The 12,817-nt window shown below is 39.3% G+C and overlaps 1 protein-coding gene across 1 annotated transcript; it reads left to right on the top strand.

Moving 5' to 3' along the window:
• The first annotated feature begins 228 nt into the window (after window positions 1–228).
• Window positions 229–5,794, top strand: SCG2 (secretogranin II). The gene is made up of 2 exons (XM_030803297.1): window positions 229–446; window positions 3,437–5,794. Exon 2 carries the CDS (start codon window positions 3,451–3,453, stop codon window positions 5,302–5,304), a length of 1,854 nt encoding a protein of 617 aa, XP_030659157.1. The 5' UTR covers window positions 229–446; window positions 3,437–3,450; the 3' UTR covers window positions 5,305–5,794.
• The last annotated feature ends 7,023 nt before the right edge of the window (window positions 5,795–12,817 follow it).

Raw genomic sequence — 12,817 nt, 5'->3', positions numbered from 1 at the left:
TTATAACAAGATGCTAGAACATAGATGAGATTGTCTTGCAATTAGCCATGTCTGTCTGACACACATTTCTTTCTTTGTAAGAGAAATCGTGCAGAGCAGTTTATTCCGTCTCAAAGATTTTGATAAAAGAAAAAGGAAAACTGCAATTTTTGCCACAAAAAGACAGGTGGCGTAAGCATGCAACTTTTTTTTCTTTTCTTTTCTTTTCTTTTTTTTTTTTTTTTTTTTAATATAAAGTGATTATTTTCTCTCGGTTCTTTGAAAAACCTCGCTTGTGCTGGGGTTTGTGGCTGAGCCCGGTGACGTCAGTGTGGCAGTGCGGAGTCAGGCGCAGCGGCTCCCTATAAGCAGAGGAGCTGTCCGTGTGCTGAAACGGCCCGAGAAGCTCGCCCGGAGAACGGGGAGGAAAATGCTGTGGAGCTCCTCTGCCATATAAACAAAAAGAGGTAAGGCTGCTTTTCTCTTTGATTTATTGGAAAGTTCCAAATTTCATGCTCTTCTTTTAATTCCTAGCTGAGAAGAACAAGACTGTTTGGCAAGCTTATGTCGATAGGATAACTGAATAGCAACCTGCTGCTCATCAACCAATGTTAAGGACACTACATATGTGTATATACATGATCGGGTCTATGCTTTATACTACTTGATGTTGGGCATTTACCAACCAGAATGTTACTTAGATAATCATATAAAAAAGAGTGAAAAAGTTAAGGATTTTAGTGTCAATACACAGATTAATGTAAAGTTAACCAAGCCCAATATCTTGTTTCTTTCCAAAATTTATCATTTCTGCCACTAAGAGCCAGATACGAAGCCAGGGGTATAATTTATATGTTTAATATTCTTAACAGTAGGTTTCCAATGATTCAAAGGCTGTTCAGCATGTTAGTCATAAAGGCAACGAATTTTGGAACTGGTTTTTTTTTCTTTGATATTTATCTTACAAGAGCTCTGAATTAACTAACCATATAAAATTCTTTTCTGAGCTTGCATATTTGAAAGAGCTTACATTACTATCTCCTAATTTTAGTTCTAAGATATTAACTTAGGATTTTCCTGAAAACTGGATTCTTCCTTTTTCCAGGGCAAAATGTTATCTTGGGTTATAATTTGGCTGTGACCATGAATTACAGAGAAATGATCATTTTGAATACATGATGAAAATACTCATAACTTTGTAAATTGTTATTGTTATTACTATAATTTGATTTAAAGAGGATGTTCAATATGTTGCTAAAGATTTTGTCTGGGACAAGTATTTCATTTTTTCTGTATGCCAACTAGTTGAATTGCTTAAATTACATATAGTCACCTGCATGTGTCAATGCTCTTGTCTGATTTCAACAGAAGAGACATTTTAACTTGAGAGATTTTAATGATAGCTATCAGGGGAAAAATAATGTTCTAATTATTTGGACTTCAGAAAATTCAATTTTAAATCAAACCCTATATAGAATAGTAGAGCTGTTGAAACATCTTTACTACTTGAAATAGCTGCTACCTAGGAAAAGAATCCTTTGGGTCTCACTCAAATGCAATAACTATGTCATTCAAACTGAAGCTGAATAGACAAGCAAAGGGTAGCACTTGTTAGGCTGTGGTTTAAACAACTGCAATAAGTATTCTGCTTCAACTTTACAGCAAAGCGCAGTTCCAAGATAATGATTTTAAAGACGAGCATATAATCCATATGTTAAGACTATTTTAGTATTGTAGCTTCAAAGAAAATAAGTTCAATAAGGTTTTTAAGATTATTATTTCAAATGCCAATGTTGAAAGTTGATTACCAAAGCTACATTAATCCTAAAATAATATAAATAAGAGTGCATAATGTATTTTTATTTGAACCTCATTATTTTATGAATAAAATTACTTACAGTAAACATGTATTTATAATAAGTATTTTGGAAGTATCCTCTCAAATGCCTTTCAAGATTTTTCTTTCAATAAATTAAGTACTCTGGTAAATGTGAATCATTTAAATAAGTATATATGTATGCTAAAATGTTTTAATAACTAAGCCATTATTGGGCTCTAAAAAACTGGAAACAAAATCATCAATATGATCTTGTGAACAGTGGTATTTTCTACAATTGATGTCTAAGCTAACGGAAAATTGTATACATATAACTTAGCTTATCTATCACAAAACCATGATCTGGTAAAGATATGAACAAACTTGTAAACGCCTCTTACATTCATTTTGTTTACAACAAAATAGCCAATATTAAAACAGTTTTTTCAATGTTAGCAATATTAAATGTAAAACACATAAAAACTAATCCTCTTACTAATTCCTATGTAAGATTTTAAGGCATTGGAGAAAAAAATGAATGGAGATTTTTAAGTAGGAAGAATTCAGCACATCATCTGTGTTTATTTGAATTGGGATTTACATAGTGGTTATTTTAAGGTTTTTCTAAACAGTATGAGTGATTTAAGATTTCACAGGTCCATTCCAAAATAGACACAGACAGAAGACAAACTGAATCTGAACACTCACAAGTTCAGAAATAGACTAGCTAGAAAAACTTATGTTCTCTCTGTAGCATCTGTTATTATTTACTATACACTCTTGAGGGCTGATGAAAAGTATAACCACAATTGCATTTTGCAAGACAGTCATAATAGAAATTATTAGAAGAAATATGAAGCAAAGAGATTTTAAAACACTTTATTGGTTTATCAATTTCACACAAAAAGAAACTTCATTGGTTTAGTCTACTGGCTGGAATCTGAGAAGACCCATGTTCTGGAGGTTATTTATGGATCATTGGATTTGGTATCAGATTGAGAACAAGTTATTTCTGAAAAATATATCTGGATAGCATTCCCCAGAAGGTAATTCAGTATGATTGACATATCACAGTATTACTTTGTCATATATGGTCATGCAACTGCAGCTGTGTTTCAACAACAAAATTAGATGGACATTTCAGGAAATAAACCACATGTTTTTTGACACAAATTTAAGGACATAATTTGTGGGTGTGTATGTGTACATGCATGTTTTAAATTAAGCCAACACATTATTTTGCCAATAGACTTCAATATATAAAATAATTAAAACACCTTGGGAAGTATTTGCTGCTTTATTATAAAGAAACAACATGTACTAAACATCAAACTACAAGTTCTGTAAATGAGAAAGTAAAATTTGAGAAATCTCATATCAGTGTTTTTGCTGTTGTTTTAACTAAGAGAATGCTATGCAAGTTTTTGGTGAGTGAGTAATAATTTTGCTAAAGATTCCTGTGGTTTGCTTGTGGGAATCATGTAGAAAATATTCATGAATTTTTAAAAAGAGTTATCCTAAGCTTAATGTGAAATAATATCTCCTATGTTTTTTCCTCACCTCAATGATCAATTATTTCTTTTGCTATAGTGTCTGCTAGTTTGTTTCATTTGTGTTAACTCATATTTTCTATGTTTTAAGGAAATCTTTCAAACATGGCTGAAGCAAAGACCCACTGGCTTGGAGCAGCCCTGTCTCTTATCCCTTTAATTTTCCTCATCTCTGGGGCTGAAGCAGCTTCATTTCAGAGAAACCAGCTGCTTCAGAAAGAACCAGACCTCAGGTTGGAAAATGTCCAAAAGTTTCCCAGTCCTGAAATGATCAGGGCTTTGGAGTACATAGAAAAGCTCCGGCAACAGGCTCATAAGGAAGAAAGCAGCCCAGATTATAATCCCTACCAAGGTGTCTCTGTCCCCCTTCAGCAAAAAGAAAGTGGTGATGAAAGTCACTTGCCTGAGAGGGATTCACTGAGTGAAGAAGACTGGATGAGAATAATACTCGAAGCTTTGAGACAGGCTGAAAATGAGCCTCAGTCTGCACCAAAAGAAAATAAGCCCTATGCCTTGAATTCAGGAAAGAACTTTCCAATGGACATGAGTGATGATTATGAGACACAGCAGTGGCCAGAAAGAAAGCTTAAGCACATGCAATTCCCTCCTATGTATGAAGACAATTCCAGGGATAACCCCTTTAAACGCACAAATGAAATAGTGGAGGAACAATATACTCCTCAAAGTCTTGCTACATTGGAATCTGTCTTCCAAGAGCTGGGGAAACTGACAGGACCAAACAACCAGAAACGTGAGAGGATGGACGAGGAGCAAAAACTTTATACGGATGATGAAGATGATATCTACAAGGCTAATAACATTGCCTATGAAGATGTGGTGGGGGGAGAAGATTGGAACCCAGTAGAGGAGAAAATAGAGAGTCAAACCCAGGAAGAGGTGAGAGACAGCAAAGAGAATATAGAAAAAAATGAACAAATCAATGATGAGATGAAACGCTCAGGGCAGCTTGGCATCCAGGAAGAAGATCTTCGGAAAGAGAGTAAAGACCAACTCTCAGATGATGTCTCCAAAGTAATTGCCTATTTGAAAAGGTTAGTAAATGCTGCAGGAAGTGCGAGGTTACAGAATGGGCAAAATGGGGAAAGGGCCACCAGGCTTTTTGAGAAACCTCTTGATTCTCAGTCTATTTATCAGCTGATTGAAATCTCAAGGAATTTACAGATACCCCCAGAAGACTTAATTGAGATGCTCAAAACTGGGGAGAAGCCGAATGGATCAGTGGAACCGGAGCGGGAGCTTGACCTTCCTGTTGACCTAGATGACATCTCAGAGGCTGACTTAGACCATCCAGACCTGTTCCAAAATAAGATGCTCTCCAAGAGCGGCTACCCTAAAATACCTGGTCGTGCTGGGACTGAGGCCCTACCAGATGGGCTCAGTGTTGAGGATATTTTAAATCTTTTAGGGATGGAGAGTGCAGCAAATCAGAAAACTTCATATTTTCCCAATCCATATAACCAGGAGAAAGTTCTGCCAAGGCTCCCTTATGGTCCTGGAAGATCTAGATCGAACCAGCTTCCCAAAGCTGCCTGGATGCCATATGTTGAAAACAGGCAGATGGCATATGAAAACCTGAATGACAAGGATCAAGAATTAGGTGAGTACTTGGCCAGGATTCTAGTTAAATACCCTGAGATCATTAATTCAAACCAAGTGAAGCGAGTTCCTGGTCAAGGCTCATCTGAAGATGACCTACAGGAAGAGGAACAAATTGAGCAGGCCCTCAAAGAGCATTTGAATCAAGGCGGCTCTCAGGAGACTGACAAGCTGGCCCCGGTGAGCAAAAGGTTCCCTGTGGGGCCCCCGAAGAATGATGATACCCCAAATAGGCAGTACTTGGATGAAGATCTGTTAATGAAAGTGCTGGAATACCTCAATCAAGAAAAGGCAGAAAAGGGAAGGGAGCATATTGCTAAGAGAGCAATGGAAAATATGTAAGCTGCTTTCATTAATTACCCTACTTTCATTCCTCCCACCCCAAGCAAATCCCAACATTTCTCTTTAGTGTGTTGACTTCTATCCTGTTAACACTGTAATATCTTTAAATGATGTACAGGCAGATGAAACCAGATCACTGGGGAGTCTGCTTCATTTCCTCTGAGCTGTTCTCTTGTGTATGGATATGTGTAAATGTTATGACTCCTTGATAAAAAATTTATTATGTCCATTATTCAAGAAAGATATCTATGACTGTGTTTAATAGTGTATCTAATGGCTGTGGCATTGTTGATGCTCACATATGATAAAGAGTGTCCTATATAATTCTATTGAAAGTTTTTAATATTTATTGAATTATTTTGTTACTGTCTGTAGTGTTTTGTGGAGTACTGGAGCAAAAAAATAAAGCATTATAAATATATAGTTTTATTTATAAGGCCTTTTCCATTGTGTGTTTTACTGTTGATTAATAAATGTTATTTCTGGACAACTTTGGACTCTTAATTATGGAAAACCGGAGACAGTGTCTACAGAGCAAGCAGTATGAAGCCAAAAGAGAAAATCATCTTCACCAGATGATTCAGGTAAGAAGTAATGAATTTTATACCTGTGTTTGTGGTACCTGTTTGCAGAATGCCGCATCCTCTCACAGCCCACTAGTTATGCTTGCCCATGGTTTTCCTCAAATATATAATCGACAGAGTCTTTGTTTTAGGTATTTTTTACTCTTGATTTATATAAGTAAAAGAAATTTAAGTCTTCAGTACCCATAGGCAGCCATCAAAACAAAAGCAGAAAGAAAAAGAAAAGACTGCATAGATGGAAATCAAAAATGACTACAGACTTGAAAGGAACCTGTCTATTCCCAGGTCACATTGTTCCCCAAAAGACAAGGCTGTTGCCTCCCTTATGTGACTTGAGAGGGGCCAAAAGACCCCCAAACTGACCATTAGGTAAGTGAAGAAGCACAGTAGCAGTGGGAGCAGACCAGCCCCATCTCCTGCCCTAGTGGGCAAGGCAGTGCATGATTATTACAGCGCACATCACTTTAGTGCAATGTCAGCCACCTAACACATCAACAGAGAATCAACACAGCATCAGCAAGAAAATGTATAGAGCAACAAAACAATAATGGTCATAAACAAGGAAATAAACAATAGCTTTTATTTTTTGAATGCTTATTGTACTACAGGCTCTATACTAAACACTGTACAAACTTTGCATTGTTTAGTCTATAATTTGTTTACTCTATAATTTCCCCCTTCCTTTTACAACAGGAAAAATAAAACTCAGAAAGATTAAATAACTTTCCCAAAGTCACTTAGCATTATGAGTTGTCAAATCTGTGTTCTCAACCACTTCACTACACTGCCTCTCTGGGAAGTGCCCTTTCAACCAAGGATTGGACATTGGGGTTGAATCGTGAGAAGCTCCCAAGGTTTTAGTATGGGTCACTTCCAAAAAAGGACACATGTGTGTGTATATGTGTATGTGCATCATGTGCATGTGTGTGCGTGTGTCTAGGGGGACCATCCCTGAACTATCAAAAGGCTAAACTGTCATAAGGCTGTCCCAGAGCCTGGATGCTTTGGCGGAAAACATTGAATGTAGGTTTCCTAATTTATAATTTTGCCCAGATTCTTTTCTGTCCATTGATCATGCAATTTTGTGGTATTCTAGAATCTGCAAGTGAGCGGGAACTTAGAAGCAATGATCTCTACAGTGTTTCTAATATGTAGACTTTACTCTCAAATACTCTCGAGATAGGGGGTTTCTCTCTCACAATGCAGTATTATAAATTGGACACTATGGAGTGGCTGCTCCGCAGAAGGAGCTTTCTCACAGGTTATTACAGTTCACTTTCTACATAGCCTTCTGAGATTGATGTTACTTGTAGCTTTGGAAGCTCAGACAGGTAAAATAAGTTGCTTCATTTCTACAGCAGGTTAGTGGTGGAGTGGACTTTAACCCACAACTAACCATAACTCTCAGGCATGCACCCTTCCATGTGGGTCTGATGCTTTATCATACATGGAGTTAGGTATATGGGGAGGCCGGGGAACAAAATGGGGCTCCTTCCAGGGGAAAGATCTAGGATACTTATGCGGCTTAAAGTTTAGAGAATATATTTACATGCTATGCTTTGCAGGTGTCCACACACACCTTCCACCCACTGTATACTTTGTCCAATCTTCTATGTCATGCTATATAACTCATTCCTTGGATCCTAACTCAACTGTGTGAATATTTCCATGGTAGCTCTAAGCAGAAATAAGAACTTGGCATATGCATCTCTACCGAAAAGCAATTTGCCTTCACTGTGATGTTTAAACAGTTTACTGAGAGGTCAGGCAAGGAAAGCAGTGAAACTGACATGACACAGCAGATGAGGCTCCTACCTGGGATATAAATCCCAGGAGTGTGCCAAAGCCTGCATTCTTGGCTACACCATGCTGCTTTGTTCTTAAAGCCTCAGGTCTGAAATTCCAGGATTCTCTAATGGAGACATTTCAGGCATCAGGATTGGCAGTTCAGAAGATGTATTAATTTGAGATACATATTCTTCCCCAACCTCTGTTAGGCATCAGTCAGCAAGCACCTTTGCCTTTTTGCGGTACTACTGTATCTTCAACTGTTGACTCGTCAGGCTTACTTACTTCTGATCCCCCAATTTTTTTTTTTGTAAGTACTGTAGTATGTAATTCCCTAGCATAAGAAATTAAGCTCTAAGTACAATTCAAAGATGTAGATGACAAATTAGTTGCAATTAGGGCAACACTGTCCCTGTCCCTGCCCAGAAGCCTCCTTCATTAGAAGTCAGGAGTAGCTCAGACCTCCAAGCAGACATCCACTGCAGGCTACTTGTGGAAAGAGAAGGAAACTGCATGTGCACTAAAACAGGCCCCCTTGCAGGTGTCCTTGTCTCCATTAGCAGGAATCAGATAGCAGCCTGGCACTTTATGTTCTTGGCAAGCCCCCACCTACTGACCCTTCCTTCCTTCCCCTTTTCACTCACAGCATGCCCTCCCATCCGCTTGGGGACAATTAGGACTAATGTGATTGTGTCCTTTATAAAAATACTTTTTTTTTTTTTTTTTTTTGAGGTGGAGTTTTGCTCTGTTGCCAGGCTGGAGTGCAGTGGCACAATCTTGGCTCACTGCAACTTCCACCTCCTGGGTTCAAGCGATTCTCCTGCCTCAGCCTCCCGAGTGTCTAGGACTACAGGCGCATGTCACCACAGCCAGCTAATTTTTGTATTTTTAGTAGAGACGGGGTTTCACGATGTTGGCCTGGATAGTCTTGATCTATTGGCCTCGTGATCCGCCTGCCTCGGCCTCCCAAAGTGCTGGGATTACAGGCGTGAGTCACCGGGCCTGGCCTTAAACCAAGACTTTTTGCTTTGTTTTGTTTTTTTGAGACAGAGTCTTGCTCTGTCGCCCAGGCAGGAGTGCAGTGGTGCGATCTCGGCTCACTGCAAGCACCACCTCCCGGGTTCACCCCATTCTCTTGTCAGAGTAGCTGGGACTTCAGGCGCCCGTCACCACGCCTGGCTAATTTTTTTTTTTTTTTTTTTTTTTGTATTTTCAGTAGAGACGGATTTTCACCTTGTTAGCTAGGATGGTCTCGATTTCCTGACCTCGTGATCCGCCCACCTCGGTCTCCCAAAGTGCTGGGATTACAGGAGTGAGCCACCGCGCCTGGCCTTATACCAAGACTTTTAAGTCATCCTCTTCCCTCACACTCAAACCTCCCTAAACTTTGTATATCACCTTCATGGACTGTGATGGTTAGTACTGAGTGTCAACTTGATTGGATTGAAGGATGCAAAGTATTGATCCTGGGTGTGTCTGTGAGGGTGTTGCCAAAGGAGATTAACATTTGAGTCATTTTAACTGGGAAAGGCAGACCCACCCTTAATCTAGGTAGGCACGATCTAATCAGCTGCCAGTACAGCTACAATATAAAGCAGAGAGAAAAACGTGAAAACTAGACTGGCCTACCTTCCCAGCCTACATCTTTCTCCCATGCTGGATGCTTCCTGCCCTTGAACATCAGACTCCAAGTTCTTCAGTTTTGGGACTTGGACTGGCTCTCCTTGCTCCTTAGCCTGCAGATGGCCTATTGTGATTTGTGAGTTAATACTTAATAAATTCATATATGTATATATATCCTATCAGTTCTGTCCCTCTAGAGAACTACATGGACCCAAACTTCTTCTTCCCTTATTCTATAACCTTTCTCAACATGCCCTTTGATACTCAAGGTTAGTCATAAGCACGACACCCTGCATCCTCAACCTCTTCTATGAATATTCTCTTCAACTTCTTGCTCTAAGGGAAACCTACCTCTCCTCTAAGCTTGCTGCTTTCCCTGCATCTCTCTTCCTTGCTCCTTTCTTCTGCTTAAAGTACAGTTTCTTTCTCTCTTCCATAAAAATATCCAATGCTGAGTCTCTTGCCATCGACCATTACTACTGGCGGATGCAGTCATCTGCTGTCCTGGGTCACTTCATCTCATTCCTGAAAGGTAGCAATGTCTGCTCACTGTTGCTTTTTCTAGCACTGCTTCTGCCTTAACGTTTGTTGATTTCAATATGCGTAAGATGATTTTTCCAGCCCAGCCTCCATTTTTCTAGCCCAGCCTCCATTTTTCTATCAGCTCTTCACTTACATGGTTATGCCCCTGATCTTTTCCTTACCAATAACTATCCTAACTGTCAATTCCAAACATTTCACTCTATCAATTGCCTTCTTTATTGTCAGTGTGCTTCCTCTGGTACTTCAGTTCTAATAATCCCTCCACCCCCAAAATTGAATCCAGGCATCCTGCCATATTTTCACTCTCTGTCATCTCTTTTATTCTTCATCACCCACTTTGTCAAGCATAAATTTCATGGTGAGTCATTATAATCACTACTTTGTAAACATTTTAACTCTCTTCTGTCTCTCATGTTCCATTGCATTCTCTTTGCTAAACAACTACTCTAGTTAAGTCCAATTCTCCTCCCCATCTTACCTTCTCTCCTACAACTGAGCATAGCAGAAGCAAGACACATAACAACACTGACTGATTTCACTTTAAATTCTTGCTCACTGCCCTCAAGTGGACCATAATGCTGACCCGTAATCCTCATACACCCCTCATCTATTCAGTCTCTCACTCCTTAGGCAATAATATCACACTTTTCCTGCTGTCTGAAAATATCCAGCACTGTCTGCACAATCTATATTCTCAAATGGTTATCTGGCTTCATGTTTCACTAAAAAAATAAAGCAACCCCAAGAAAGAGATGTACGGATGCCCATCTCCACTTTGTGCCACTTACCTGCATCTGCAATGCACTCTCTGCTTTCCTGATTCCTTTTTGGGGGAAAGGTAGGTGATTGGTCTGTGCTCCTGTCTTATTAACATCTGTCCTCTTGCTTACTGTAGAACCTTGTTTCAGTAAAGTTCCCTCTTTTTGTTGAATCAACTTTCCCCTCTCTACTGATTCATCCCTATGAGCATACAAATAGGCTGCTTTCTTTCACCTGCAAAACCAGCCAAACAAGCAAACAAACCCTCTCCTGACCCCATGATGTCCTGCATCTACTGCCCCACGTCTCTTCCCCTTACAGAAAAATTCCTGTAAAGAGTTGTATGTCCTTATCCAAATTCTCTCTTCCCATTCTCAAATCCCTTCAGTCTGGCTTTTGACCTCACCTCTTCACAGAAATGCCTCTTGCCAAGGTAAACGGTGACCTCCATATTGCCAAATCTGATGGCCAATTCCAAGTTCCTATCTTATTTTACTTAGCAGCATTAGACAGTATCATCACCTTTTTACCTTTGAACACCTTCTGTGCCTGGTGTCCGGCCACTAAATATGTCTGGTTCTCTCCATACCTCAATGGCTACTCTTTTAGTCTCCTTTGCTGTTCATCTTTATCTCCCTGGTTGCCAAACACTGGAGACCAGAGTCCAGACCTTGGAACTCTTCTCTTTTCTATCCACAGTTATTCCATAGGTGATCCAGTTCTAGCCTTACGGCTTTTACACCAACTATTGGCCAACAATGTCCGGTATGTGTAGTTGAGAATGTTTCCATTAACTCCAGATTCATATATTCAACTGTCTAGATGACAACCTCACCTGAATGTCCAATAGGTGTCTCAAATGTCATATAGCCATAGAAGAATTCCTGATTTCCCATTCCTTGGCAAAATTCCAGCTCCTCTTGCAGACTTTTCTCTCTCAGTTGTTCAGAACAAAACCCACATTTTCTTACTCATTTGTTTCATCCCAACACTGCTCTTTATCTTATAATACATTCATGACCTGGCATCAAATCTTGTTGTGCCAATCTAAAATACAGCTGCATTTCATTTTCTCACCACCCCCACGGTTGCCAACATGAAATAAAAGATAATCATCGCTCACTTGAGTTATTGGAATAGCTTCCTTTTGGTTTTCCTGCTTCCAGTCTTACCTTTCCTATATGTTAAACATAGCAACTAGTGTGATCCAATTATAACCTAGATTAGAGGATACAGAGTGAGAGTGAAGGTTATTCCCTTGCTCTACAATGTTCTACATGACCTAGCTCTGAACTCATTTCCTGGTACTCTTTCCATTGTTATTTCCATGCTTTACAATGGCCTATATGACCTAGCTCTGAACTCATTTCCTTGTACTTTTTTCATTATACCCTCCTTCCTAGGTGCACTGACCTCCTCACTGTTCGTGAAAGTGGCAAGCATATCCCCACCTCAAGACTTCTGCATTTTCTGTTTCCTCTTTCAGAAATGCTATCTCTCCAAATAGCTGCATGATTTTCTCCCTTATTTCCTTCAAGTCTTAGTTGAAATATTGACTTCTTGGTCAACTTCAATTCCTACACACCTTTCCCGTACCCTTTTCTTGCTTAATTGTTTTCTCCTTAGCATTTATTACATCCAACATTCTCAACTTACAATTATATCTAAATTATTGCATACTTCTTTATCACTAGAATGTAGTTTTTCTGGTGGTAGTTATTGTTTATTTTATTTGTTTGTTTTATTTATTGTTGCATCTCTAGCTCTCTAGATCAGTAACCAAAAACACAGAAAGTGTACAGGAAATAGTTATTGACCTAATGAATGAATGGGGGATGAAGGAATGAGGGTAGGAAAAAGGAGAGAAAATGGTGTGTTGTTCTGTTCTTGCATTGCTATAGAGGAATACTTGAGACTGGGTAATTTATAAAGAAAACAGATTTAATTGTCTCATGATTTTGTAGGCTGTACAGGAAGCATAGCCCCGGCATCTGCTCTTGGTGAGGACATCGGGAAGCTTACAATCATGGCGGAAAGCAAAGGGGGAGCTGGTGTGTCACATGGTGAGTGTGGGTGCAAAATGGGGGAGGAGGTGCCACACTCTTAAACAACCAGATCTCAAGTGAACTCAGAGTGAGAACTTCACTCATTATTGCAAGGAGAGCACCAAGACATTCATAAGGGATCTGCCCCCATGATGCAAGCATCTCCCACCA

The sequence above is a fragment of the Nomascus leucogenys genome, chromosome 22a (assembly GCF_006542625.1).
Source record: "Nomascus leucogenys isolate Asia chromosome 22a, Asia_NLE_v1, whole genome shotgun sequence".
Classification (NCBI taxonomy): Eukaryota; Metazoa; Chordata; class Mammalia; order Primates; family Hylobatidae; genus Nomascus; species Nomascus leucogenys.
The sequence above is the reverse complement of the archived record's forward strand: the minus strand, read 5'-3'. Positions and strand labels throughout refer to the sequence as shown.

Coding starts and splice junctions, on each gene's coding strand:
- SCG2 (XM_030803297.1), top strand. CDS start 3,451: ATGGCTGAAGCAAAGACCCACTGGCTTGGAGCAGCCCTGTCTCTTATC.